This window comes from Sus scrofa, chromosome 3 (genome assembly GCF_054392235.1).
Source record: "Sus scrofa isolate SSC_HxYL_T2T_F1_AM1 chromosome 3, Sscrofa_HxYL_maternal_Yorkshire_Landrace_v2.0, whole genome shotgun sequence".
NCBI lineage: Eukaryota > Metazoa > Chordata > Mammalia > Artiodactyla > Suidae > Sus > Sus scrofa.
Window position 1 is genome coordinate 46,302,382 of NC_139385.1, and position 27,929 is coordinate 46,330,310.

The 27,929-nt window shown below is 63.7% G+C and overlaps 2 protein-coding genes across 31 annotated transcripts in view; one reads left to right on the forward strand and one right to left on the reverse strand.

Annotated features, from left to right (window-relative positions):
- The window catches only part of PKD1 (polycystin 1, transient receptor potential channel interacting), a 49,876-nt gene extending 33,798 nt beyond the window's left edge, over positions 1-16,078 (forward strand). For 5 of the 11 annotated variants that reach the window (XM_013987810.3, XM_005655159.4, XM_085015623.1 and 2 more), the window contains 20 exon segments: positions 599-769; positions 866-1,009; positions 1,084-1,294; positions 1,386-1,512; positions 2,753-2,869; positions 2,952-3,001; positions 3,221-3,393; positions 3,467-3,560; positions 10,072-10,190; positions 10,267-10,469; positions 10,543-10,737; positions 11,163-11,302; positions 11,664-11,776; positions 11,985-12,132; positions 12,249-12,374; positions 12,576-12,750; positions 13,562-13,852; positions 13,926-14,060; positions 14,139-14,444; positions 14,540-16,078. In XM_013987810.3, the coding sequence (XP_013843264.1) occupies positions 599-769; positions 866-1,009; positions 1,084-1,294; positions 1,386-1,512; positions 2,753-2,869; positions 2,952-3,001; positions 3,221-3,393; positions 3,467-3,560; positions 10,072-10,190; positions 10,267-10,469; positions 10,543-10,737; positions 11,163-11,302; positions 11,664-11,776; positions 11,985-12,132; positions 12,249-12,374; positions 12,576-12,750; positions 13,562-13,852; positions 13,926-14,060; positions 14,139-14,444; positions 14,540-15,019 (3,518 nt within the window). In that variant the 3' untranslated portion in view covers positions 15,020-16,078. 11 annotated transcript variants of the gene reach the window in all.
- TSC2 (TSC complex subunit 2) overlaps positions 15,549-27,929 on the reverse strand; it is a 36,619-nt gene continuing 24,238 nt past the window's right edge. For 2 of the 20 annotated variants that reach the window (XM_085017840.1, XM_005655160.4), the window contains exons 25-42: positions 27,643-27,737; positions 26,373-26,501; positions 24,817-24,978; positions 24,541-24,693; positions 24,310-24,422; positions 23,622-23,837; positions 22,817-23,020; positions 22,090-22,158; positions 20,867-20,997; positions 19,956-20,455; positions 19,731-19,806; positions 19,472-19,558; positions 18,501-18,687; positions 18,019-18,158; positions 16,854-16,932; positions 16,694-16,785; positions 16,507-16,605; positions 15,549-16,412 (exon numbers count right to left, since the gene is read on the reverse strand). In XM_085017840.1, the coding sequence (XP_084873966.1) occupies positions 16,242-16,412; positions 16,507-16,605; positions 16,694-16,785; positions 16,854-16,932; positions 18,019-18,158; positions 18,501-18,687; positions 19,472-19,558; positions 19,731-19,806; positions 19,956-20,455; positions 20,867-20,997; positions 22,090-22,158; positions 22,817-23,020; positions 23,622-23,837; positions 24,310-24,422; positions 24,541-24,693; positions 24,817-24,978; positions 26,373-26,501; positions 27,643-27,737 (2,703 nt within the window). In that variant the 3' untranslated portion in view covers positions 15,549-16,241. Of the gene's footprint in view, positions 16,413-16,506; positions 16,606-16,693; positions 16,786-16,853; positions 16,933-18,018; positions 18,159-18,500; positions 18,688-19,471; positions 19,559-19,730; positions 19,807-19,955; positions 20,456-20,866; positions 20,998-22,032; positions 22,159-22,816; positions 23,021-23,621; positions 23,838-24,309; positions 24,423-24,540; positions 24,694-24,816; positions 24,982-26,372; positions 26,502-27,642; positions 27,738-27,929 lie in introns of all 20 variants that reach the window. The other 18 variants (XM_085017839.1, XM_003354671.5, XM_085017844.1 and 15 more) reach the window with 11 other exon arrangements.

Here is a 27,929-nt window from a genome sequence, read left to right on the forward strand (position 1 = left end):
TCTGCTGACTTGCCGTCACCTCTCCAGGGCCCCGGGGCAGCCGACCCCACGGGGGCCATCTCTGCAGGTGTCTCTTTGCCTTTGGTTCGAGGCTCGCTTCAGCATTATCACTTTTTTCATTCTGCTGCTGTGCTCTCATCTTTGTCACCCAAGCCCATCTCTTGACGACCCCCTCTTGTGAGGCGTCGTGTAGGTTTATCACCAGAGACAAGGACGCGGTGCCGCACCAGGCTTGAGGCTGATGGTGCGCAGTGACCGTCACCCACAGGCTTTGGCAGAGGTGGCGTCATTGGTCCCCGGTCAGGATTCAGGATGAGCATCTCGTTTGCATGGTGGATCAAAAGGCCAGCAGCCATGTGTGTTTCATGCGGTTGCTTGCAGTTAACGCATCACAGCTGTCTCAACAGATGTTTGAACCGAGTCCTGGGGGGTGGGGGGGTGTCCAATTTGAGGCAACCGAGGCCTGCTTGCTTTGGAGCCACAAGGCCAGGGCTGCCCTTGCCTGCTGAAGGGGAGTCCACAGGCCAGGCTCAGCCCGGGTCACGAGCTTGGTGGGCAGCAAACCCAAGGACCTGCCTCCCCATCCCTGACCCTCCAGGGACCACGGCACACGTGGGCATCATGCTGTACGGGGCAGACAGCCGGAGTGGCCACAGACACCTGGACGGGGACGGTGCCTTCCACCGCAACAGCCTGGACATCTTCCAGATCGCCACTCCGCACAGCCTGGGCAGCGTGTGGAAGATCCGCGTGTGGCATGACAACAAAGGTCTGTGGACATCAACGCTTCCCCAAGTCCCTGGCGCCCCGCCCCCCGCAGGGCTCAGCTCCGCCCCACCAGGCTTGACGCCCCGCCCCTCCGCAGGGCTCAGCCCCGCCTGGTTCCTGCAGCACGTCATCGTCAGGGACCTGCAAAGCGCCCACAGCACCTTCTTCCTGGTCAACGACTGGTTGTCGGTGGAGACGGAGGCCAACGGGGGCCTGGTGGAGAAGGAGGTGCTGGCGGCAAGTAAGGCCCCGCCCAGGCGGGCAGCTGGGGGCCACTTTGCCCTCGGGCCTCCTGAAGCCCTCCGTGCCCCCCAGGTGACGCGGCCCTGCGGCGGTTCCGGCGCCTCCTGGTGGCCGAGCTGCAGCGCGGATTCTTTGACAAGCACGTCTGGCTCTCCATGTGGGACCGGCCGCCTCGGAGCCGCTTCACTCGCGTCCAGCGGGCCACCTGCTGTGCCCTCCTCCTCTGCCTCTTCCTGGGTGCCAATGCCGTGTGGTACGGGGTCGTGGGAGATGCTGCCTACGGGTAGGTGCCAGTGGGGGTCAGCACGCCCTCCCTCTGCCCACCCCTCCGGCCCCTGCCCCAGCCCAGCCTGATCCTTCCTGGCTCACCACAGCATGGGGCCCGTGTCCGGTCTGATCCCGCTGAGCGTCGACACCATTGCCGTGGGCCTGGTGTCCAGCGTGGCTGTCTACCCTGTCTATCTGGCCATCCTGTTCCTCTTCCGGATGTCCCGGAGCAAGGTGGGTGGGGTTCGTGGACCGTGGGCACTGCTGCTTCTCATGCAGGCTATGCTGGCAGCCAGAGGGGTCGGCCACACTGACCAGCCTCTAGGTAGACTGAACCAGGTAGACAGACGCAGAGAGACAGGAGTGAAGGGGGCGGGGGAGCATCACAGACTCAACCAGGGCTGGCCAGGGCACCCAGGAACTGCCAATGCTCTTGTGTTTGTTAGGTAGCTTAGGAGAGACAGGCAGGTTCCTGCAAGACCAACTGCAAGATCTGGCTCAGGAAGACAGAAAATCTGGAGCTCCCCTCGTGGCTCAGTGGCTAATGAACCCAGCTAGTATCCATGAGGATGTGGGTTCAACCCCTGGCCTCGCTCAGTGGGTTAAGGATCTGGTGTTGCCATGAGCTGTGGTGTAGGTCGAGACATGGCCCAGATCTGGCATTGCTATGGTGTGGTATAGGCCGGCAGTTGTAGCTCCGATTGAACTCCTAGCCTGGGAACCTCCATATGCCGTCCTAAAAAGGGTGGTGGCCCTAAAAAGACCAAAAGAAAATCTGAACAGATCTATAGCAAATAAAGAGGTTAAGACAGTAACTTAAAGACTCCCACAAAGAAAAGCCCAGTGGTCCCGCTGCTGATTGTACCACGCCATCAGGGAAGAAGCAATACGAACTTTTGCAAACTAAAAAAACTCCAGGAGGGAGCAGTCCTAACTCATCCCACGAGGCCACAGCTGGACCAAGACATTACAAGAAAAGGGAGCTGCAGGCCGCTGTCCCTTAATGCCTCATAGGCAGGAGTCCCCAACAAATAGCAGTAGATTGTATCCACCATCTCATAGGAAAGGGTCAGTGCCACGACCAAGTGGCACTTCCCCCAGGACCTCAGTACAGTCATCCTTAGCCGGAGGTGACCGTTTAAGTTGATGAAAATTAGATGCAATCAAGAGTGTTCCTGCTGTGGCACCACAGGTGAAGGATCTGGTGTTGCTTCAGCTGTGGCATCGGTCACAGCTGCAGCTCAGATTCAGTCCCTGGCCTGGGACCTTCCATGTGCCCGGGAACCAGATACGATGAAAACCTCAGCTGCTTCATTCCAGCAGCCCCGTCCCCGTGCTCCGGAGTGGCGCATGGTGGCAGTCCCCAGATGTCGGCCACGTGCAGCATTCTCAAACATTCTCTAGGACAGAACCCTGGACCCTGACTGCCAGGAGGGGGCCCGCCCCTCCCGGTGACCGCCCGCCTCTCCCGCAGGTGGCCGGGGGCCCGGGCCCCACCCCCGCGGGGCAGCCAGTGCTCGACGTGGACAGCCGCCTGGACTCGTCCACGCTGGACAGCTCTGTGCTCGCCTTCCCGGGACTGCGCGCCGAGGTGCGGGCTCCCCCAGGCCTGCCTGGGTTGGGGCTGTGTCCTGGGCAGCCGCGAGTCAGTCTCTCCCTGTGCTTCTCCACAGGCCTTTGCTGGGCAAATCCACCATGACTTATTTCTGGAGGATTCTAAAAGGTGGGGCTCCCTAGAGGCAATGCGAGCCGTTTCCTGTGTCGGTCAGCTGCGCCTTGCGCGGGCCGCGTCACGTGGTCGGGGCCACGTTGCTGGCTGCGGGTCGTGCCCCCGTCCTGGGCGCGCCTTTGCTTAGCCGCCTCTCGTGTCCACGTGGGACGGGGCTTGGTGGGGTGTGTGCAGAGGCGTCCCCGGGCTCCCCTGCTGACCTGTCGCTTGCAGCCTGGTGTGTGAAGGCACGCTCAGTTGGCCAGACCTCCTGAGTGACACGTCCGTCGCGGGCAGCACCCTGCAGCGGCTGGCACGGGGCCAGACAGGCTGCGCGCTGGGGCCGGAGGAGGACAGCCTCTCCCTGGTCAGCCCCTCCTCACCTGCCAAGTACTTCTCGGCTTCAGGTGAGAGGCGGGGAGGGAGGCGTCCCAGCCCTTCCCGCGCAGGCCCTGACGCTGACCCGTCTGCCCCGTCTAGACGAAGACCTGATCCGGCAGATCCTGGCCGAAGGGGCCAGCAGCCTGGCCCCGACCCAGGACACTCGAGGAGAGACGGACCTGCTCTCCGACCTGTGAGTGCCCGGCCTTGCGGGAGGGGTCGGTGGGGAGCCCGGGCCGGGGAGCCCCGCTCCGGAGGCTGCCCCGGTGCTGTCGGGCCCATGGGGGGCTGGCGCGAGGTTGTCTGGTCTCTGAGCCCCTCGTCCATCAAAAGGACCTCGCGAGGCCACCCGGGGCCCAGCCAGTGTGCCCCTCGGGGCAGCAGGAGTGGACGCTTGAGTAACGAAAGGCAGCCGGGCTCTGGCTGTGCCGAGGAGGGAGCAGCAGGCTTTTCAGGATCTGCCCTTTTCCCTTGGCGGTACTTGGAGTTTAAGTTCGGGAGAATGTGCCCATTTCTTGGCTGGTTTCCAGTTTGTAGCAAAGATTCTTACAGGGTTGCCTCGTGTTCTCCTCTCCTCTGTGTCTGTGTTCATACCCACATCTCTGCCCCTTTTAAACTCTCCTCATTTTCAAGCAGCCAGAAATCAGGGACATAGACAAACTGTCCCACTACACAGCGAAAGCGAGAAAGCTTCTCAGGTCATCTTATGAACACAGATTGTGACCTGATGGCATTTTCAGGAAGGCGTTGCCAATCGATTAAAAAGTACACCAGGACATCTCCCATGGCGCCGCGGGGTGAGGCTCTGGCTTTGTCATGGCAGCAGCTTGGGTCGCTGCTGTGGTGCAGGTTTGATTCCTGGCCCGGGAACGTCCACGTGTGAGAAGGGCCAAAAAAAAAAAAAGCAAAAAAGAAAAAGTATGACAAGAGAAAGTGCTGGGATAGTACCTGGAAGGTGGCCACCCCAATACCTCCAGCCAGAGCCCTTCCTGACACCCAGGTCCAGACGGCCGACTGCGGGTGGGCCGCTTCTCCACATGGGCGTTCAGGGCAGCACAGGCCTGACAGCAGCGAGGACCTGATCTCCCAACCCAAGATGTCTCAGGAAAGAGCAAAACTCTTAGGTTCATTCTCTTGTTTTAGCTTTTTAGGGCTGCACCCCCTTGGCATACGGAAGTCCACAGGCTACCTGTTGAATCGGAGCCACAGCTGCTAGCCACAGCCACAGCAATGCGGGATCCGAGCCGTATCTGCGACCTACACCACAGGTCGCGGCAACGCCGGATCCTGAACCCACTGAGTGAGGCCAGGGATTGAACCCGAATTGTCATGGATACCAGTCGGATTTGTTTCCACTGTGACACAACGGGAACTCCTCTTTTTTTTTTTTTAAGTTTGATTGAAATTAGTTGATTTACAGTGTTGTGTTAATTTCTGCTATACAGCAAAGTGATTCTGTTACATACATACGTGTGTATATATTCTTTTTCATTGTGGCTTATCAGAGGATATGGAGTGTAATTCCCTGGGCTCGACAGTAGTACCTTGCTGTTTATCCATCCTGTACCTATACTAGTCTGTATCTATTAACCCCAAACTCCCAACCCTTCCCTTCCCACACCCCTCTCCCCCTTGGCAACCACAATTCTGTTCTGCCTGTGAGTCTCTGTTTTATAGGTTCCATTTGTGCTGTATTGTACATCCCAGATATAAGTGATGTGGTATTTGTCTTTTTCTCTCTGACTCTGGTATGATAATCTCTGGATCCATCCGTGTTGCTGCAAATGGCATTGTTACTTTGTCCTTTTTTATGGCTGAGTAGTATTCCATTGTATCTATGTACCACATCTTTTGTTTTTTTCCTTGTCTTTTGGAGGACCGTGCCCGAGGCATATGGAGGTTCCCAGGCTAGGGGTCCAATCGGAGCTGTAGCCACCAGCCTGTGCCGCAGCCGCAGCAATGCCAGATCCAAGCCACATCTGCAACCTACGCCACAGCTCACGGCACTGCAGGATCCTTAACCCACGTGAAAGGCCAGGGATCGAACCCGCAACCTTATGGTTCCTAGTCGGATTCATTTCCGCAGAGCCACGGCGGGAGCTCCATGTACCACATCTTTTTAGTCCGGTCCTCTGTTGATGGACATTTAGGTTGTTTCCATGTATTGGCTGTTGTGAATAGAGCTGTTTTAAACATAGGTTTGCATTTATCTTTTTTTTCCCTCTTTTTAGGGCCGCACCCATAGCATATGGAAGTTCCCAGGCTGGGGGTCGAATCAGAGCTGTAGCTGCTGGCCGACACCACAGCCATGCAGGATCCAGTATGTGTCTGCAACCTACACCACAGCTCATGGCAACACCAGATCCTTAACCCACTGAGCGAGGCCAGGGATTGAACCTGTGTCCTCATGGATGTTGGGTTCGTTACCCCTGAGCCACGGCTGAACCTCCTGCGTGTGTCTTTTCAAATTAGAGTTTTGTCTGGATGCACGCCCAGGTGTGGGGGTGCTGGATCATATGGTCGTTCTGTTTTTAGTTTTTGAGGAATCTCCTTATTCTCTACAATGGCTGCACCGACTTACACGCCCACCACGGGTGCGGGAGGGGTCCCTGTTCTCCGCACCCCGTCCAGCATTTGCTGTTTGTAGGCTCACATTTGATGGCCATTCTGCCGGGTGTGAGGTGGCGCCTCATTGTCATTTTGGCTGCTGTTTCTCTAACAATGCGGAGTGACGAGCATCTTTCCATGTTCCTACTGACCCTTGTATGTCGTCTTTGGAGAAAAGTCTGTTTGGGTCTCCTGCCCATTTTTTGATGGGGTGTTTTTGTTGATGTTAATGAGCTGTGTGAGCTGTTTGTATCTTTTGGAAATTAAACCCTTGTCAGTTGCATCATTTGCAACTATTTTCTCCTGTTTTGTAGGGTTTTGTTTGGTTGGGTTTTTTTTTGTTTTTTTTTGTGTTTTTTTTTTTTGCTTTTTAGGGCCACACTCATGGCAAATGGAAGTTCCCAGGCTAGGGATTGAATTGGAGCTATAGCTACCGGCCTTCACCCCAGCCAAAGCAACACTGGATCCAAGCCACATCTGCAACCACTATCACAGCTCACAGCCATTCCAGATCCTTAACCCACTGAGCAAGGCCAGGGATTGAACCCACATCCTCATGGATACTAGTTGGATTTGTTACCACTGAGCCATAATGGGAACTCCTCTTTTCATTTTTTCAATGGCTTCCCTTTTTTTGTTTGTTTTTTGTTTTTTGTTTTTTTGAGAGTCTCAACCATGGCATATGGAGCTTCCCAGGCTAAGGATGGAATCAGAGCTACAGCTTCCGGCCTACGCCACAGCTCACGGCAACGTCGGATCCTTAACCCACGGAGCAAGGCCAGGGATGGAACCCATATCCCCATGGATCCTAGGTGGGTTCGTTCACCCCTGAGCCACGATGGGAGCTCCTTAATGGTTTCCTTTGCTGTAAAAGCACGTGCGTTTGAGGAGGTCTCATTTGCTTATTTTTGCTTTTATTTCTCTTGCCCTGGGACATTGACCTAAGAAGACCTTGGTAAAATGCGTCAGAGAATGTTCTGCCTGTGTTCTCTTCTAGGAGTTTCGTGGCGTCTTGTCTTGTGTTGAAGTCTTTCAGCCACTTTGAGTTTATTTGGGGCATGGTGTGAGGGTGTGTTCCAACTTCATTGGTTCAGATGCAGCTGTCCGGTTTTCCCAGCACCACTTGCTGAAGAGACTGTCTTTTTTCCACTGTCTGTTCTCGCCTCCTTTGAGAAAGTTTAATGGATCGTAGGTGTGTGGGTTTATTTCTGGGCCCTCTGTTCTCTTCCATTTATCCATGTCTGTTTTTGTGCCAGTACCACACCGTTTTCATTCCTGTAGCTCTGTTGTGTAGTCTGAAGTCTGGGAGGGTTATACCTCCTGCTTTGTCCTTGTTCCTCGGGATTGCTTTGGCAATTCCGGGTCTTTTATGGTTCCGTATAAATTTTATATTTCTTCTAGTTCTGTGAAAAATGTCATGGGTAATTTGATCAGGACTGCATTAAATCTATAGATTGCTTTGGGTAGTGTGGCCATTTTAATAATACTTCCATCCAAGAGCCTGGGATATTTCTTCATTTCTTTGAATCCTCTTCAGTTTCCTTTTTTAAATTTGTAGTTGCTCATTTGTTTTATTTTTTTATTTATTTTAGATCTGTTTTTTTTTTTGTTTGTTTTTTGGTATTTTTAGGGCCGCTCCCACGGCATATGGAGGTTCCCAGGATAGGGGTCGAATGGGAGCTGTAGCCGCCAGCCTACACCACAGCCACAGCAACACCAGATCCGAGCCCCGTCTGTGACCTGCACCTCAGCTCACAGCAACGCCGGATCCTTCACCCACTGAATGAGGCCAGGGATTGAACCCCAACCCTCATAGATCCTGGTCGGGTTTGTTAGTGCTGAGCCATGATGGGAACTCCCTGGATTCCCTTCTTTTTTTTTTTTTTTTTGGATTCATTCTCTTTGGGTGCATTTACTCACGCAAGCTGTCACCAGCTTCTGTCAGCTATTTCCGGGTCTGGAATCTGACCTCCTCTGCAGGTGCCCTTGCCTCTTCCGTCCGAATATCCCCCTCTGCCTGGGCCACTCCAGCCAACTCAGCAGAGCCCTGCTCCCTCTCTGCAGCTCACCCTCCCTCTGTGCCTGGGAGCGGCTGCTCCCTGAAGCAGGCCTGTCCCTGCCCTCCTGACGCCCCGGTTATCTACTGCTGCAGACAATTCCAGGGGCAGGCGCACGGGTGCAGGCCTTTGGCGAGGCCTCGGCTCCTTGCTCTCTGGACCCCAGCCCTAGGCTGTCTGAGCAGCCACGCGGCATGGCCGCTGGCATCCGCAGAGCGTGTGGCTCAGGGGAACTGCCCTCTAGAGCCCAGCCCTGTGGTCCTCACACTGTCACTTCCACTGCATCCTCTTGGTTACTCCGTGGGAAGGGACAGCAGCCTGGAGGGAGGGGTCACGGGCCGTCTTGGAGATGGCCAGCTGCGCCTGGGCACCGTCCTCCGATGCGCCCCCATCCATGCCCAGCTGGCCCTGCCGCCTGCCGGGCCCCTTCCCTTCGCTACGGCTCCTCCCGCTCTGTCTTCAGCTGTAGCGCTGCTGCTCCCTCTGCCTGGCGGCCTCCCTTGAGCTTTCCCTCCAGAGCTGCCCAAGCAGCCCTCTTTCCCGCCCGACCAAAGTGCGCGGGCCCAGGGCTGACGTGGGCCTCCCTGCGCGTCCTCCCCTGCGTCGTCCCTGTCACCGTCTTGTCCGCATCAGATGCACCCTCGGCGCAGGCGGCGGCTGGTGGTCTCGTCTCCCAGCGCCTAGGACAGTGCCCGGCACCTAGTTAGGGGACATCGCACTGGTTGTCCCTGAAGGAATCAATGACCAGCACAGCTGCAGCCTTTGCTCTCCTGCGGCTCTGAGGCGAATGTAAAATTCTACGTATCTTGTGCTAGATCCACCGTGTGAATCTGGTACACTGTGTCCCCACGCACGTATAAAACACAGACGCACACGCAAGAGAGACAGGAAGTGACGGCAGATACCACTGTTCCTTGCAGAATCCACTCTTTATTGTCACTCTACTTTCTACAGGGTTTTGTTTTGTTTCGCTTTTCTAGGGCCGCTCCCGCGGCATGTGGAGGTTCCCAGGCCAGGGGTCGAATCAGAGCTGTAGCCACCGTCCTACACCACAGCCACAGCAACGCCAGATCCGAGCTGCATCTGTGACCTACACCACAGCTCACAGCAACGCCGGATCCTTAACCCACTGAGCAAGGCCAGGGATCGAACCCACCACCTCATGGTTCCTCGTCGGGTTCATTTCCGCCGCGCCACGACGGGAACTCCTCTACAAATAGTTTTATGCTGCCTTTATAATCAGCAAAGTCCATTTCAAGACAGCAGTGGATCCCATGCATTCACATCTGTCCTCTCTGGCACTCCGACCTTTAGAAGCCACAGTGCCTTTTATTCTGTAGGAAATGCACAAAACAGGTTTGCCGCAGTGCAGTGGCAGGTGCATCAGGCATCTGGGGTTCTCTTCCACCTCGTCCCCAGTAAGCGCCTGCCACGGTCTTGCCTCCCTCCCTCTTGTCTTCTCCCCGTTATCTCTGCTCTCCTTCTCCGTTGGGACGTCCGGGGAGGCGTCCTGAGAGCGGCAGCTCGGCTGTGAAAGCCAGGAGCACATTTCCTTCCCCGAGTTGGTCTCTGGTTACAGCGCAGTCCCTTCATGGAAGCGTGTGTGCCGGGAGGTGAGGGGAAGGCGCGAGGCCTGGGTGCTCCGTGCGTGCAAGGCGGCAGACCTAGTCGTGGTTCGCTGGTACACAGAGCAGGCCGGGGTAGGGTCTGGAGGCCAGGGAGTGGTGGCAGGACAGCAGCAGGTTGCGGCCACAGGAAGCAAGGATGTGGCTGTGGGGCAGCGGGAAGTTGGGGGGCTGCAGCCCGAGGCCGAGGGGACCTCCTGGACTGCGAAGCAGGGCGGACAGTGCCTGGCGGTGTTCTGAAGCCCAGGACCATCTCCGCCTGGGGCCAGGGGAGTGCCCTCTGTCCCCACAGACCAGGGGCAGGGGACGCATGAGCCCAGAGAGGCTCCTGGAACTGCCGGCACCGATGTGGTGGGCCGTGTGCGGGCTGACCAGTGAGTGCTGGCCGCTGCCCTCCACGCTCCCCCCGCTGCAGGTCTGGCGCTCCCGGGGAGAGGACTCAGACACTGATGCTGCAGAGTCGGGGCACCGGGGGGCTGCCCAGCCCAGGCCTGACGTGGGAGCAGCCCCGCTCGGCGAAGCTCTCTAGGACAGGTGCGCCCGAGTCCCCCGACAACCTCCCTGCCCCTTCCCCGGCCTGGCCGCTCACGGTGTGTGTCTGCTTCGTTAGGGCTGGTGGAGGGTCTGCGGAAGCGACTGCTGCCGGCCTGGTGTGCTTCCCTGGCCCACGGGCTCAGCCTGCTCCTGGTGGCTGTGGCCGTGGGGGTATCCGGGTGGGTTGGCGCCAGCTTCCCCCCCAGCGTGTCCGTCATGTGGCTCCTCTCAAGCAGCACCAGCTTCCTGGCCTCGTTCCTCTGCTGGGAGCCACTCAAGGTAGGTGGGATGCAGGGGAGCCCAGCTGCTGGCCTCCGGCCCCTGCGGCCTCCCTGACGCCCTCCTGGCGCAGGTCCTGCTGGAAGCCCTGTACTTCGCCCTGGTGGCCAAGCGGCTGCACCCTGATGAGGATGACACACTGGTGGAGAGTCCGGCCGTGACACCCGTGAGCGAGCGCGTGCCCCGGGTACGGCCGCCCCATGGCTTCGCGCTCTTCCTGGCAAAGGAGGAGGCCCGCAAGGTCAAGAGGCTGCACGGGATGCTGAGGGTGAGCTCAGGCCGCGTGGCCGGGCCCGGCCCTCCCTCTCTGGCCTCCTGGCCAGGGCATCGTCCTCCCAGAGTCCTGCCTTTCTCAGAAACCACACACGAGCCCTTCTCCTGAGCCCTGAAGGCTCTCCCGCAGGGGGTCTCAGGCTCTGCGGCCCCTGCCCTGCCTGACGCCCTCCCATCCCCTCCAACTCCTGCCCTGATCCTTGATGGGCCCCTTCCGTCCAAGTCCAGTGCCCGCTCCTGCCTGGTCTCACGCGGCCCTGGTGTGGCTCCATGGCTTCGCAGACATGTCTGCCCCCAGGCCTGGCTCTTAGCACCAGACCCCCTGGCTGTGAGCACTTTGCTGTCCAGCGTCTGGAAGCCCTGCTGTTCCAGGAGCCCGGGCTGCATTTGGCTGACCCCAGGCCCATCCCCACCCCGCAGGGCCTTCTGGTGTACATGTTCTTCCTGCTGGTGACGCTGCTGGCCAACTATGGGGACACCGCGTGCCACAACCATGCCTACCGCTTGCAGAACGCCATCAAGCAGGAGCTGGACAGCCAGGCCTTCCTGGCCATTACCCGGTATGGATGCCCCAATGCGCAGGCAGTCTGCCTTCTGGGCCAGGGTGGTGCGGATCCCGCCCTTGGTCCAACCCAGACCCCAGGGGATGTTGGAAGTGTCTCGATGCATCTCTGGTGTTCAGAACTGGGGCGGGTGCTGCTGGCAGTGGGTGTAGACCACAGACACTGCTCCAAACCGTGTGTGCCCCGTGCAGCCCCCGCCCAGCATTAGCTCCCCACAAGTGTCAGGAAGCCGAGGCTGAGGCGCCAGGTCGTGCCTCCCCTGGGGCAACACTGGCAGCCCCCTGTTGGCTGGTTCTCTGACCCCAGTGGGTTCGGGGAGCTGAGGCATGGAGCATGTGACTCTGTCTGGCACGGGCAGGTCTGATGAGTTCTGGCCCTGGATGTCCCACGTGCTGCTCCCCTACATCCACGGGAACCAGTCCCGACCGGAGCTGGGGCCCCCACGACTGCGGCAGGTGCGGCTGCAGGAAGGTGAGTGGGCGAGGGGCACTCTGCCACTTATCCCTGCTTTTTCCCAAAGAGAAGCCTTTGGGTGACCTCCCTGCCTCCGGGACAGTGTCATCTACCTTCTGGGCTGCTGGGAGGGTCGCTGCCATCACTCAGGGCTGAGCCCTGGGGGCAGGTAAACAGCCAGTGCTCCTGGTTTGGTCCTGCTCATTCTCTGGCCTTCTGCTTTCAGCGCTCTGCTCGGACCTTCCCGGCCCAGGGGCCCTCACGTGCTCGGCAGCCTCCGGTGGCTTCAGCACCAGCGACTATGGCGTTGGCTGGGGGAGCGTTACCCACAACGGCTCCAAGACGTGGGCCTACTCTGCCCCGGACCTGCTGGGGTGAGCGGGGAGGGCGGGCCAGGGTGCCTGGGGCGTTGGGAGAGCGCTCCTCGCGGAGCCCCGCCTGTTCCCGGGTTCCTGCGGGGCAGCGCTCTGACACTGCCCCCTCCCGGCAGCGTCTGGTACTGGGGGTCCTGCGCCGTGTATGACAGCGGGGGCTACGTGCAGGAGCTGGGCCCCAGCCTGGAGGAGAGCCGCGCGCAGCTGGGCTTCCTGCAGCTGCACAACTGGATCGACAACAGGTGGGTGCTCTGCACGCCCACGCCCCAGCCTTGCTGTTCCCAACGAACCCCCCCAGTGCACCTCACCCTCCTCCTCCACCCGCTGCCCAAGCCCCTGCCTCTGCCAAGGCCCCCAGCTTCTCCGCGGCGCAGGTCCTCCCCTCTCGGCCTTGACCCCTTCCCACCCGCTTGGACTCCGGCCCCACCGTGCCCTCTGCGCAGGAGCCGTGCGGTGTTCGTGGAGCTCACGCGGTACAGCCCAGCCGTGGGGCTGCACGCTGCTGTCACGCTACGCCTCGAGTTCCCTGCAGCCGGACAAGCCGTGACGGCCGTCAGTGTCCGCCCGTTTGCGCTGCGCCGCCTCAGCGCTGGCCTCTCAATGCCACTGCTCACCTCGGTAGGTCCTGCCACCCCTCACGGTTCCACCCAACCCCGCTCCCTCGTGGCCAAGGCCTGGCTCTGATACCGCCCACTGCCCCGCCCAGCCGGACCCCGCCCTGTGCTGACACCACCCCCCACAGACCCTGACTCCACCCTTTCCCTGCCCCGCCCACCCCAGGCCAGTCCCTCCCTCTCGTGGCCCCGCCCCACCCGGCTTGGCCCCGCCCACCTCGGCTCTGACACCGCCCCCCAGGCCCTGACTCCACCTTCTCCCTGCCCCGCCCGCCCCAAACCAGTCCCTCCCTCTCGTGGCCCCGCCCACCTCGGCTCTGACACCGCCCCCACAGGCCCTGACTCCACCCCCACGCTTCCCCACACAGCCAGCCTGACCCTGCCCTCTGCGGCCACCGCCCACCCCAGCCCGACCCGCCTCCACATGACCCCGTCCAACCGGGCTCTGCGCCCTCAGGCTGCCCTGCCCACACTGCACAGGCCCTTACTTCACCCCCCACACTGCCCTCGTGGCCCAGGCCGGGCCCTGACAGTGCTCCGCTGCCCCGCCCAGCCTGACCCTGCCCTGCGTGGCTCCGCCCACCGCAGCGCGGCCCCTCCCGATCCAGCTCGGGCACCACCGCCCACAGGCCCTGACTCCACCCTTGCGCTGCTCCGCCCACCCCAGCCCCGTCTGTGCCCCCTGGTGGCCTCAGCCGGCTCTGACACCCCCTTGCTGTACCCCCGACTCCAGTCTGTTCTGCCCCGCGCGGCCCTGCCCACCCTTGTCCGGCCCTGACCCCGCCCCACTGTGGCTGCGCCCCGGTCCTCTGCAGGTGGGCCTGCTGCTGTTCGCGATGTACTTTGCTGTGGCTGAGGTGCGCTCCTGGCGTAGAGAGGGGCGTGTGCGTGCCAGGAGGCCTGGGACCTGGGCGCGGTGGCTGCTGGTGGCACTGACAGCGGCCGCTGCGCTGGTGCGCCTGGCGCAGCTGGGCGCCGCTGACAACCAATGGACCCGCTTCCTGCGCCGCCGCCCGCACCACTTCACCAGTTTTGAGCAGGTGGCCCAGCTGAGTGCGGTGGCCCACGGCCTGGCTGCCTCACTGCTTTTCCTGCTCTTGGTCAAGGTGAGAGCTGGGCCGGTGGACCCGGGAGGGTGCTTCTGGGTAAGGTTGGGCCACTGATGCCCTTTGCCCACAGGCAGCCCAGCAGCTGCGCTTTGTGCGCCAGTGGTCCATTTTCGGCAAGACGCTGTGCCGGGCCCTGCCAGAGCTCGTGGGTGCAGCCATAGGTCTGGTGGTGCTCGCTGTGGCCTACGTGCAACTGGCTTTTCTGGTAGGTCCTGGCAGGGGGAGGCCATCAGAGGGGCCTTTAGCCCCGGGCTGCCTGTCACTCGTGCCGTCTTTCCCCCAGCTGGTCTCCTCCTGTGTGGACTCGCTTCGGAGTGCCGCCCGGGCCCTTTTGGTGCTGTGCCCTGGGGCCGGGGGTCCTGCCCTGTGTCCGGACGAGTCCTGGCGTCTGTCCCCCTTGCTGTGCACAGGGCTCTGGGCCCTGCGGCTGTGGGGCGCCCTGAGGCTGGGTGCCATCCTCCTGCGGTGGCGGTACCACGCTTTGCGCGGGGAGCTCTACCGCCCAGCGTGGGAGCCCCAGGATTATGAGATGGTGGAACTGTTCTTACGCAGGCTGCGCCTCTGGATGGGCTTCAGCAAGGTCAAGGAGGTGGGTACGGCCCAGTGGGGGGGAGAGGGACGCACCCTGGGCCCAGTGGAGCCCAGGGTGCAGCCGGACTGACCGAGCCCCTGTGCCGCCCCCAGTTCCGCCACAAAGTCCGCTTTGAAGGGGTGGAGCCACTGCCCTCCCGCTCGTCCCGGGGCTCCAAGTCTTCTCCGGACGTGCCACCGCCCAGTGGAGGGTCTGATGCCTCTCGCCCCTCCACCTCCTCCAGCCAGCTGGATGGGCTGAGTGGGGGCCTGGGCCGGCCGGGGGCCCGAGGGGAGCCGGAGCCCGAGCCCGAGCCCTCCCGCCTCCAAGCCGTGTTTGAGGCCCTTCTTGCCCAGTTTGACCGACTCAACCAGGCCACGGAGGACGTCTACCAGCTGGAGCGGCGGCTGCAGAGCCTGCGTGGCCGCAGGAGCCGTGAGCCCCCAGCTTCACCAGCCCCCGGGCCTTCCCCAGGCCCACTGCCAGTCTTGCCCAGCCGCCTCGCCCGGGCCAGCAGAGGCACGGGCCTGGCTACGGGCGCCAGCAGGGCATCCCTACTGGCCAAAAACAAAATCCACCCCAGCAGCACTTAGCCCCAGGGGGGCCTGGGCTCATGCCTCTTCCCTGGGCTGGGTCTGTGGCTTCCACTCTGGCCCCTCGGAGCCAGAGCCGACACCGCTCAGTATTACTACCTTCTGCCACCCTGGAGGCCTGGGGCCAGGCAGAACGGCTGCACGCAGGTCCCACCAGAGCAGGCAGCCCCGTCTGCACCTCTGTGGGCTTCAGCACTTTAATGGCCGCGTGGCCAGTGAAGACCCAGGGTCCCCTCCCCAGTCCCCTGTGGGAGGGCACAGCAGTACTGGACTGAGTGCCCAGCCTCCGAGACGCTAATTTATTTCCCGAGTCCTCAGGTACAGCGGGCTGTGCCCGGCCCCACCTCCTGGGCAGACATCTCCCCCTTGCTAAGGACCCTGGCTGCGGGGAGGGAACCCGTACCCCCCGTCATCCTCCCCCTAAGTTATTACCTCTTCTGTCCCCCGCTGCGTGCACTCACCTCCAGCTGCCGCTGTGCGCCGCTGTGCGTCTATCGTCAGTAATTTATGTGGGGTTAAAATGTATATATTTTTGTAAGTCGCTTTATTTCTCAGTAGGGCCAAGGGGCCTGAGGGCTGAAGCAGCCTGTGCCCATGGTCGCCTGCCTGGAGGAGAAGCTGGGGCTGCAGAGCTGGCCTCCCTCCCCAGATATATGCCCCTAGGGCTGGGGAAGCAACAGTTGCTTCTTGGATCCAAGTCGGGCCTGGGGCAGGTGCTGGGCCAAGGGCTGCGGGAGGGGCACAGCCTCCCCCAGGCCTTTCTTGTCACCGCTGTGGCCTTAGCCTCCTGCCCTGCCCAGGTCTGCTGGTGTCGGGTCTGGGCTAGGGCAGCACCCGTGCCTGGCACAGGACCCCAGGGTGGGGAGAGGGAAAGGCCGCTCCCTGGGGCTGGCTCCCAGCAGGAGAGGCGAGTAGGACAGTTCCCTGGGCGGCTTTCCTGAGTGGAGGCCCCAGGAGCAGCCGGACAGGCCCCTGCCCTGCGCCAGGGGCATGGCCCAAGCTACAGCCTTGACCCCCCCGCCAACAGACGGAGTCAAATAAACGAGCTGACTGACGGCCTCCGCGTCTCTGTCGTGTGTGCCGGCTGGGGCCCCACCAGCCCTTTATTCACGCAAATGAAAACCACCCCAGCTCCTTGCGGGCAGGGAGGGCTGCTGCCGGGGCGTGTGCTCAGCGTCTCCGACAGGCTCCAAGGGGACCAGGCAGCGGCCCGCGCGCAGCCTCACACAAACTCGGTGAAGTCGTCCACGGAGGAGATGAGACGCTTGCGCTGGCCCGTCTCGTAGGTGGGCGTGGGCTCCGCTGGGGCCTGCGCCGGGGCCTTGGCGTGGCCGGGAGGGTGCGTCTGCATCTGGGGCAGGCTGGCGTTCGAGTAGTGGGCCTCCTCTCGGATCTGCCGGAGAGGGAGCCGTGGCAGCAGGCCCAGAGGGGGCGCGGCATGTGCTGCCCACCGCCCAGACCCCACCCCTCTGGCCCGGCCTCCCTACCCGTTGGCGCAGCCGCTTGATGTGGCGGAGCCTGGCGATCCACTTGGAGGGGTAGATGTCCGTGGGGTTGGATCGGCTATGGTGCACCTGCGAGGCCATCTGCGGGGGGTGAGCACAGCCCTGAGCCCTGTGTGGGTGGCACCTGTGGACCCACCCCACCACCTCCCAGGGGCCCCCCTCTGCTCACGTTCGCATGCAGGGCCATCTGGCGGGCCACGAAGGGCAGGTTTCGGTCAGACACAATCTTGGCCACACTGGTGTCCACGAGGCCCTCCATGTCTGGAGAGACAGGGCGTTAGTGTGGGGCTCAGCCACGGGTGCCCCCCACACCCTGGCCCGAGCCTCACCTTTCCTGCACTGCAGCGACACCAGGTTGCACTCGTAGTCCAGGGGCGTGATGATCACGTGGACAAAGTTGAACTGGCCCTGACCGGACAAGAGCAGGAATCACCCTGGCACCCAAGGCTTGGTGGTTAGACATGTGCCAGCTCAGCGAGCGGCCTACACCTGCACCCGCAGCCACCCACCTGCCTGCTCATCTGTCGACACTTTCTCCTCACCCAGCTTCGGGGCAGGTCCACCACCGCATCCCCCCTCTACTGCCTCACCCACAGCCCAGCCCTACAGGACCCAACACTGGTCGAGCCAAGCGGGCAGAGCGACCCCTCCACACTGCCCAGGGCTCCTGTGCGGCCTGGCGGACACACCTCATAGACCCCGAAGGCAGCAGATGGAGCTCTAGGTGGGTTCCCAGCACACCCGAGCACACACCGTTCGTGACAGCACACCCGAGCACCCGCCTTGGGGCGGCCCTGCCACCACGCCTCAGACCCCTCCCAGCTGTCCTGCCCCGATGCGCGCCCCAGCTCTGCGGCACAGGAGGCCCAGGCCAGCCTCCCGACAGGCACTCCTGCCCTCCACCAGGCTCTCTGCCCGAAGCCCCAGCCAGTCTGTGTTCAGAGACCTCCTCCAAGGTTGTGTTCAGAACAAATTCAAACGCCCCTCGCATGGCACCTCAGCACTAGGCACCCCAGCACCAGGCACCCATCCGCTGGACCGTGCAGCGCTCACGCGGCTCCCCCGTGGTGACCACCTGGCCTGAGCCTGCTCCTCCCCACGGGACCTCGAGCCTCGTCTCGGAGGCAGGTGATGTCAGCCCCCCCACACTGTGCCACAGGGCGAGGAGAAGCGGCAGGGAGAAGCACCGGGGAGCAGGACTCAGCCGCCACGCCCCGCCCGGCACCAACATACCTCTGTGCCGACTCCTCCCAAGACACACGGCAGTGACCGCACAGGCCCCAGGAGGAGCACACCTGCCGTCCCCTCATCCCAGAAGGGGACACAGGCAGGGTGAGGACCTCCGCCCCCAAGGGCTGTGTCACCAGTGTGGTCCTGGGGGAGCTCACTGCCTCACACCACACACACCAGCGGGCACCTCCCCAGAGACACGGCCTCCACCCAGGGCACCTGTTGGCGCAGACCAGGCCCGGCGCAGGAGGGTCCCTCGCTCACTTTGATGGTGCCCAGCTTGAAGTCCTCGCCCGAGTCGTTGTAGACGATGGACACGAAATCATTGCCCAGGTGGCGCTTCTTGTCACAGCGGTGCTTGTCCACGTCCTTGGTGGGCATCAGGGTGGCGATGTGGAAGACGGCTGCGGGGCAGGGCGGGGTGGAGCTGAGCAGCGGGCACGGCCCCAGGCAGGGGGCGAGCCAGGGCTGCTCGGGCTGGGGCTGCGGGCCCAGGACAGGCGGCAGGGGCCCAGCCCTCCACGCGCGCCAGGAGGGCCTAGTTTCTCCAGAAGCCGAGGGCCTGCGGGAGCCGCCTCCCCTGGCACCCAGCCAGCAGCACTCAGCTCCTCTCCCCGATGGCGGAGATTTCTGAAGCAGAGCTCTGCGGCCAGTTGCCGTCTCAGTGCCCAGGCTGTTGACCTTGGCCCTTGGCTGCTGCCCTGGGGGGGGGGGGCTGGCATGTGTGGGGTGGGGGAGGGTGGCACCTTGCATGATGTCGTCGTGCCAGCAGTAGGTGAACTGGCCGTCCTCGCCACACACGTCCAAGCCACCCAGGTACACCTTGTCCGGCTGGCAGTCCTTGAGCTCGATGAGCTTGCCCAGCCCCGTCAGGAACTCCGTGTACCTGTAGGAGCCGTGCTCGTTGGACAGGATGGCAAGCTCACTGTTGCTCTGCAGGGACACAGAGGGAGCTCGGTGGCACCTGCTCCCAGGCAGGCGGCCCCCATCCACACCCCGTCCCTCGCTGGCTCTCAGGGCCCCCACAGGGGTGGGGGTGACTGGTGCAACTCAGCACACAGCCCCACTTCTACTGTCAACCCAACCTGGGGTGCGGCAGCTTTGCTCCAGCTGCTGCCTTGGGTGTGTCACCTCCTACGTCCCTGCTCTCTTGTGACTAAGTCCGCCGCTAAGCTGGGCCCAAGGGATCCCGAACGCCCTCGGAGCCCTGTGCTCCCCAGGCCCCGTTCCTCCGACCTGCCCTGCTCACTCGGCCTGCCGCCCTCCCTCCAGCAGCGCTGCCCACGGCAGCCAGAACGGTGCTCTTGAGACTCGGGTCGAGTCGACTCGAACCCTTTGCTCAGAACCACCCGAGGCCCTCCCACCTCACTGGGGACTGCCCGGGATCCACAGGCTGCCCACAGTGACCCCTCCACGCCGCCCCACCCACATCCCTGCCCAGCACCCCGTGCCGGCCCTGGAGCACATGGCACCTACCCGGCCGCTGCCGGCCTGCCTCCCCTCCTGCACATCTCCGCTCAGTGTTACCTCCTCCCCTGCGCCACGGCATGGAGAGCAAGGGGCTCACACCTGCAGGGGCTCCCGGGCCCTGCTCCCCAGGGACCCCGTGTGCACACGGTGCCTGGCCCTGCACGGAGCCCAGTGGGCCCAGAGGCTCCAGCAGCGACCGAGCTCAGAAGACAAGGGCCCGAACCCCACCTGGCGCCAGCAGCCTCACCTGGCCTTCTCCCACGTACAGGACGGCGATCTTGTGCGTGTCATATGACGGGATCTGGTCGAGGAGCTGCACCGACCGCTCAAAAGACTGCAGCCACAGAGCCGGGCCTGAGCCCCGGGCAGAGACCGTCCCCTGCCTCCAGCCCCGCCATCAGCCCCGCCAGGTGCCTGCCCAGGAGCGGTCTCTCGCCACGCAGGCAGGTCACCCCAGCACCGGGGCCCCCGTTGGGCAGCCCCAAGAGGAGCGAAGGCAGGCCTACCTCGCTGGGCAGAAGGATGGGCTTGTTGGACTCGTCACCGAAGAAAGGGGAGTGGTAGAGCTGCAGGAACACGAAGCTGCAGAGACCGTGAAGCCTGGGCTCGCGGGCACGGCCCAGGCGAGGGGTGCGGGGGCCAAAGCCTCGGGACCACAGGAACCACCCTCCCCTGCGCCTCCGACCAGAGCACCCCAGCCTGCTCTGCCCTTGGGAAGTGTCCTGGCTCACCTGGGGTTGATGCCCGGCACCTTCTCCGTGTTGGGGGTCCTGGCTCTGCCCTTGAAGGCATCCCTCTCCACCCGCTTGCCCCTGCGCGACGGGGCCGAATCAGAGATGGTGTAGCCTCGAGGCCGCAGGCCACTGGGGGAGCGGGGGCAGCTGGAAGGTAAGGGGCCCTCGGTCTGGGAAGGACCCCGGCCCCGGCCCTCTTCGCCCGGAGCTGGCCAGGCAGCGCCTTCCCCATCCAGGATCCCTGACTGCGACCGGGCCTTGGCCTCAGGGCTCAGTCGGCCGGCATCGGCCTTGTCCCCAAGGTCCCCAAGGACATCCTGCAGGGTCTGCAGTTCAGGCGATGAGCTGGACTTGCTCAGGGGCTGTGAGGGCTGGAAGGTGAGGTCCACAGAGGACCGGGAGCCCTCCGAGGAGACGGCCCGCTCGATGGGGATGCCCCCGGCTGCCAAGTCCTCTGCGTGGAACAGCTTCTCCTCCTGGCTGGAGGTTGAGGACGACTAGAAGAGAACGCGCCCAGAAAAACCTTCATCAGGAGGCACCCCCCAGCTCACCTGGGGTTTACCTGGAGGCAGTGAGGCCACACCTGGCCCCAGCCCAGGGCCGCAGAGCCACGCAGCCCGAGCTGTTGGGTCCCCCGCCTGCGGCCCAAGCTCAGTAAAGGAGCTAAGAGTCCCGGAGACCAAAGGAGGCCGCAGGGAGGAGCCTTGACCTGGGATGGCCCAGTGCGACAACAGCAGGAAGGAACCCTGCAGGGGTTTCTGGAGCTCAGAGCAAACCCATGTGCCACCAGCCTGGGGCAGGGGCCCCGAGTCGGCCCCCACCGCCCCCAGGAGCTGGGGTTGAGGTCTGGAGGTGCAGAGGGTAGGAGCACCCACAGGGAGCCTCCAGCGGCTCCGGCCCACACTCACCCTGCTGAAAGCTTCGGCGCGGCAGCAGCGCTGACCTGTGTCTAGCGGCGCCTCCAAGTCTTCCAACTCGGGGACCCCCCCTGGCCAACCAGGCTCGCCTGGACCTCCCTCCTCCAGAACCACCGCAGAGTCTGGAAGGACATAGGTGGGGCTGCTGGGCGCTGGTCCGGCCCCAGGAGCTCCTGGTGCCTCCAGGGGTACCAGCGTCCCCCCTGAGGGCACAGCAGCCGCCCCCCCAGCGGAGCCCCCCTCCCGTTGAGCCAGCTGGAGGAGGGCACTCTGAGGGGCCGCGGTGTGAGGCCCGACACGGGCTGTCTCTCTCACGCCCCCCGCCTGCCCCACGTCCACAGAGACCGCCTCTGTCTCCTCAGCAAGGCAGGTGGCCCAGGGCAGAGCGGGCCCCGAGTATAAAGATGCCCTCGTGAGACGGGGCCCCGGCTCGGGAGGAGACCGGCCCTCAGGAGCTGGGGCGAAGCCAGGCGCCTCCCTGACTGGCCAAGGGCAACACCACGGCGGACAAGTCCCTGCACGCAGACTCGGCCCAGGGCCCTTCCGAGGAGCGGGGGCTCGCCTCCTGAGACCAAGCCGACCCAGAGCCGGGCACCAAGGAGAGGGCACGAAGCCCCAAAGCTGCGTTTCCTGTACCAGCGCCAGGGTAGAGGCAGGGCGAGAAAAAGCGGCTGAGAATCAGCACAGCCCACGGCTGCCCGAACACAGCCCCACACGCGTGCAGTCCGTTAGCCGCCCGCGAGAACCCGTCCGCACGCTGCCACGCGCCGCGAGGCTCCCAGAGGCTGGAGCACCCCGCGGGCCACCAGCAAAGGCAGACACACCCAATCTGCGGGTTCACAAAGCCAATCAGACCACCAGCGGCCAGGGCAGGGTCAGCTCCGCTGAGCCCCAGGGCCAGGCTCGCCCCCAAAAGGCTGTCCTCTGCCGGCTTCTGGGGTCCAGCTGCCCCGAGACCCCCTCCTCAGGCCTGAAGAAGGGGCTGGGAGGGCCCGGCCAGCTTGGCAACACAGCTCAGCCATGAAAGGCGTGAGGCAGAGGGGGTTCCCGCCGGCAAAGCAAAGGCATTCTGCACAGACGCCGTCATGCGAGTGAGGGCCACGGGGCTCAGGCGGGGCCATGGAGGGGCGACCGGATGAGGGGCGATGGAACAGCACCTATGAGGCAGGCGCTCCGCGGCAAGCACCGCTGTCCTTAGCGAGACGTACGAATACCTGCCCAGGAAATGCTCCTGTGCAGCTTTCCTTGGCAGCGGGACTGGCACAGGGAGGAGAAAGAGGCCACTGCAAGGGAAACCGCGAGCGGCCAGTCAGCAGGAGGAGAGGCCGCGCACAGGAAGCAGGAGGACAGGCCCCGCCCGTCCCCACAGACCCCGAGCCCGGGGGCTCGCACACGGGCCAGCTCTCCAGGCTGCTCGGGGCGGACGGACGTCTGGGGAGAGGAGCGCAGCCCCTCCTCGCGGACAGAGGTTCTCGGCCTCTAAACATCGTCCGTGGCCACAGGGAAGGCCGGGGCCGAGGGTGGGAAGGACGGCGCCGGCCCAGCAGGATGGGGCACAAGGCAGCGCAGGCAGGCGCAGGCAGGCGTGGGGGTGCTCGGCGCATTCCCCCCAACCCAAGCAGAGGTGCGGCCGCCTCCGGGAGCCCTGGGCACGGGGCGCACGGAGGGTGCAGAGCAGCCCTCGGCCAGCGCCCACCCCCGGGGGGGAGGGGCCAGCTGAGGGGGGCCTCGAGCCCGTCACTCACGGCACCACGTCTCCGAAGAAGAGGGCCCCCCGCAGGAGCAGGCCCCGCTCTCCAACGTCAGGGTCCGGAGAGGGGCGTCCCCCCTCGGCCGGCCTCCTCCCCGCGCCCAAGGCTGGCGGTGCCGAGAAGCCTAGGGCCCCCTGGGCGCACGTGCCATCCGCAGGCGCGCAGCAGGCACCGCGGGGCCAGCGCTCACCTGTGTTAGAGCGCGGGGGCGGGGGAGGCTTTGCCGAGCCGGCCGCCGGCACCGACAGGGACTTGTACAGCGCCGTATCCCGGCGCTCCTTGAAGCGCTCGGCGGCCATGAGGGCATTGGACAGCTCCTGCAGGGGCATGTTGTTGATGTCCGAGGAGAAGGGGCTGAGCGGGTTCTCCAGGCTCATCAGCCAGCTGGTGTTCCCTGTGGAGGCGCAGCCGGCAGCCCTCAGCGCATCCCCACGGCCACCCCGCGGCCCCAGCCCACAGCCCCTGCCACGCGTCCTCCAGGGCCCTGCTCAACCAGGGAGCCAGGCGAGGCTGGGTTTGGAGAGAGACTCTCTAAAGTGGTGATTAAGCTAAAACAAGACCATGCAGACGGGCCCTGAGCTGTGACGGGTGCCCTTGAAACGGAAGATGAAGACACAGATGAGAGGGAGACCACGCGAGGTCACAGTGAGAAGGCGTCTAAGAGCCAAGGAGAAGGGGAAACGAGCCCCCAGCAGCCTGACCCTGACTTCAGGCTCCAGGCCCGGGAGGAATAATTTCTGCAGTTTACGGCCCCCGTCTGGGGGGCAGGGTTACAGTGGCCCCAGCAGACTAGCAAGGAGGGACCCTCTCCCCGCTGAGCCACTGGGGTCTCCCCTCACCACACTCCTCTGGGGACCTGCTCAAAAGCCACCTCTGAGCAGCTGCTGTGGCCCAGCCTGACTGCCACTCACTCTGTGTGCCCAGAGCCTGTCACTGTCCCCACTACGGGCCAACGGCGGCCCGGGCCAACTGAACGCAGGGCCACCCCCAGATACCTGTGGGTCTTCGGACCAAGATCTCCGCCCAGCCCTGGGTCAACAGGGGGACGTAGGCCGCCAGGTTTGTTTTCTCCTTCTGCGCAGGGAGCTGGGAGCCAGCCGAGGCCTTTTCGGGCTTGCCGGCTGGGGCAGTCTCTGAGCCCGGGGAAGAGGGGCTGCCTGGGAAGTGTGAGGCCGGAGCATCCAAGGTGCCAACACGAAGGCCGTGGCCCCCTGAGGAGAAGGAGGAGGGCTGGTGACCACCGCCCAACCCAGCGGGAAAGCCACCTGGGAGCCGGGCTGGCTGAGCCCTGAACTGGGGCGCAGAGGCAGCTCAGCCTCCTTGGGTGTGGCCCTCAGTACACCCTGGGCAGCGGGAAAGGGTCCCAGCACCCGCCCGAGTCAGACCACGGCTTCTCTCAGCTGCAGCGGAGAAAAGCGCCAGGGGTGAGCACCAGGCGTGAGCTGGGCTGCAGGCTAGGGCTGCTGCGGGTGCGTAGAAACACCAGCCCCGGGCGCAGACCCCAGCAGCAGGAGGCCTCACGCCACAGCCATGCAGGTGCGTGTGCCCTACCCGAGGCCCCTGACAAGGCCTCCCAGAGACAGGGCTCCAGTGATCGGGAACTGGCCGCCAGCTGTCCCTCGGCGCCCAGGGCCTTCCTGAGCACAGTGGCCCCTATGGGGGGCGGGGGGGGCGGAGGCTCACCAGACATGGAGCGGACCCGGTCCCGGGCCCCGCGGCACACCTGCTGCCCAGCCTGGGACTCCAGCTTGGCCGGCGCCTCCTTTATCTGTCTCACGTGCACACCGGGGTCGGAGCTGAGGACAGAGGGTCCCGCAGAGTGACCAAAGGACTCCACGCCACCATTGCGTGCAGGCCTGGGCCCAGGACAGCCACCGCTGAGGCGGGGCAGCAGTGGCAGAAAAGAGCAGTCACCTCAACTCTGGGCCGCCCTGCAGCTCTCCTGAGTCCAAGCCCAGGAGTGACCGCGTCCCGGTCCCCACGCTTGTCGTCACGGTGACCAGCTTGTTCCCAACCAGCCAGGTTTTGGTCCTGCCACCAGCCAGAAGGAACTCCCCGACGGGAGACCTGAAAGCACAGGAGTGTCCGCCAACCTCGCGCCTGGCGGGGCCCCCCACGCCGCTCTTGCTGCCGTGGCTCTGATGGGGGCCGTGGCCCGAGGAAGCCCCCGGCCCACAGCCCGCTTCACACCTCTTGGGCACGGCCGTGAAGTTGGAGAACACGTATCTGGCCATCATGTCTAGACAGGTTTCTGTGAGCTCCAGGTGCAGGTTCTTCAGGCTGTCGTCAGCCTGGGCCATCGAGTTCTCATCTGCAGACCCCAAGCTGGCGCTCGTGAGCGATGTCTGGATCCTGCTGGAGGGACGAGCCACTGCGGGGTCAGGGTGCCGGACAGGGGGCCGGGTCATCTGCCACCAGGGCCAAAGCTCACGGCATGCATGTGCTGAGGGGGCCGTGAGGCCAGCGGAGCCACGGCTCGGCCAACTGAGGGACACACCCCCCGGGGGAGGGCGGCCGGGCTCAGGGGGGAGACCTGGCCCCTTCGTCCGAGTGGAGGCTGAGCCGGGAGAGACAGGCCCCGCCCCCAGAAGCACAGGACAGTCGGGCGACGGCCGGGCGGCAGACCGTGGAGTCATGCAGAGACGCGGGACCACAGGACACCGACCAAGATTGCATTCTGCCCACAGGGCCGCCTCCCGTGGGGGACGGGGGGGGGGTCTGGCCTTCCACTGAGCCTCTTCACCCCCACACCGGGGTCCTGCCGGCCCCGCCCCTGTGACCAGGAGGAGGGGCTTGTGCAGGTTTCGTTGGGATGTTTCACACCCCGTTGCGGAGCTGTGCTCTCAAGAAAGAATCTATTGGGAAGGAGCTGAAGGGAACTTCTCTGAGCACCCCGAGCCCAGCAGCGCCCTGCCGACTCCAACCAGACTCGGCAGAAGCCAGCCTTGGGGCTGGAGCCCAAGCCAGAGGGGCCGGGTGGGGGTGGGGGTGGTCTACGAGCTCCGGGACCCTGAGGCCTCCAGAGGCCTCCAGGTGGGAAGGCAGCGGCCTGGCCTGTCGGCTCAGGCCGCAGCCCTGAGTCCACCCCCACGCTGGGACACGGCAGGGAGCAGTGACGAGGCCGCGACCCTGGAGAGGCCAGGCCTCCCCTCCCCTGGCCCTTGCGGCTGGCCCCCTGCCCACTGCCCCCACAAAAGCCCCTGTTCCACTTCAGCTCCAACAGAACACAGACCCTTGTACAAAAAAGGCTCAGGAAGAAAGTCCCCTCAAGAGGATGTGAAAGAAAAGCCCAGGCCTGGAGGGTGTGTTTCCAGCAGACCTGCGCAGGCACCGCTCGAATCAAGGGCCAAGACCCCGGACCTCCAGGGACAGGCTTGCGGGCACCGCCACTGGACACCCGCCATCGGACGGGGGTCACCCTGCTTCGGGCTCCCCGGCCGGCCACTGCAGACGCTGCGCAGCCAGCCCGCGCTTGTGGGCGGCTTGGTGACAGAATGCAACCTTTCCGCCCTCTCCACTAGGGTCCCCTGGCCCGAGGGCCAGGCTCGGCAGGATGCACCCCTGCGGCCTGAGGGCGTCCCCCCCCCACCCCGAGCTCTCCTCCAGCTCCGGCCAAGGGGGGCATGGGCAGGCGATGAGGTCATGCAAGCAGCCCCATGCACCGCCCCCCGGGCGCTCCCGCCTGGCAGCGCCACTTCGTGGGCTGAGCTCCCGGCTCTGAGCCCCTGCCCGACAGAGCCCTCTACCTGCGGACCGCGTGCTCTGAAACACTGATGCTGCGGCACCGGAAGGCATCGGCTGCAAGGCTCTCCTTGAATTCTTTCACGGGTGGGGAGTTATTCAAGCCTTGTTTGGGGGGCCTGGCTATCCTCAAACTACCAGGTGAGGAAGGAAGGCCCAAGCCCCAGAGAGCCCAGCTCCAGGGAGGGGAGAACAAGCCATTGGAGGGAGGAGGAGGAAAGGTCACAGCCCGTGGGTGAGATGGACAAAAACCATGCCAGAGGCCAGTCAGCAGGGGGAAGAAACAGAAAACAAAAACGCATGAAAACATATCTCGTAAACACGACGGAGAAAATGGCTCCACGCGGGATACCCAAACAAAGAACACGAGAGCAAATTAAACGTGTGCATCACACCGCACGACAGATTCCAGGCTGTGCTGACCAGGCGTCCGCCCACCCCAAGCGAGGCCAGCCCTGCCCGCATGGGACCAGGTGCTGAGGTCCTGAAGGTCGCAGCCCAAAAAGAGGCCAGTTCTTACTTAGCTCAAGGCCCCTGGCCCCCAGCCACCGGGACCCTGAGAGACCTGGTCCTTCTGGAAAATGCCGTGTTCCCACCTAGGGAAGCCAAAAAAGCCTGGACGGAAAGGGGGGCGGGGGGGGGGCAGCCGTTCCGATGAGATGCAGACAACAACACACAGCCTAGCACGGCTTCCTCAGACTTGGCGAAAGCAGCTGCGATGGAGAGCGTGTCCCAATCAGCGAGGGGCTAGGCGAGCGCTCGGGAGGAGGCGGCCAGCCCGAGGCTGGGCACCCGCGGGCCCGGGGTCCTCCCTGTCCAGACCAGGGCTTTGGCTTCCGGGGAGACAGAGGCCCCGATGCAACCATGGGCTCATTTGTGGAGTCAGTGCCAGACTCAGACGCCCTAGAACTAGCACCCCGATTCCCAACCAGCAAACGTGCACTCACCCGCCGCCCAGGCAGGCCAGGACTGGCCACAACCTAGCACGGGGGCTCCATGACACCGCAGGCCACAGTGACCGGCTTGCTGAGGAGCACTGCTGGCCTTCCCAGCCAAGTGTGGGGTGTTTGCGGCCCTCAGAGGTAGGGCCCTGCCTCACCTCCTAAGGGTGTCTTGGAGCCCAGCATGGTCCACATGGGGGTACACACTCGGCCAGGGCCCAGGTCCACTCCCTGGCCTGGGGGCAGCCGGCCTGTACGCACCATGCTGGTCACAGGCCAGCTCACGGAGCTGCCCCCTACCTCCGACACGAGGCCCGCCCATGCAGCCCCGCACCTCTTGGGCCTCTCGTTGAGACTGGTACTCCGAGCTCTAAAGCTGTCCTTCTCGGGGGTGTCATCAAAAGACAGGAGAACGTTGGAGCGCAGGCCCTGGCAGAACGGAGCAGACCTGAGCCGCACGCCCTCGAGGCTTCCCGCTGCACCTGCCAGCCCCGCCCAGGCATGCCCTGAGCCAGGACGAGCTGCAGGCCCAGGACAAAGGCAGCAACGAGCTGTGTCCCAGAAGCACCCCATCTCTCTTCCCGCCACCCATCATCCTGCTCCAGCCCCGCACGGCCAGCG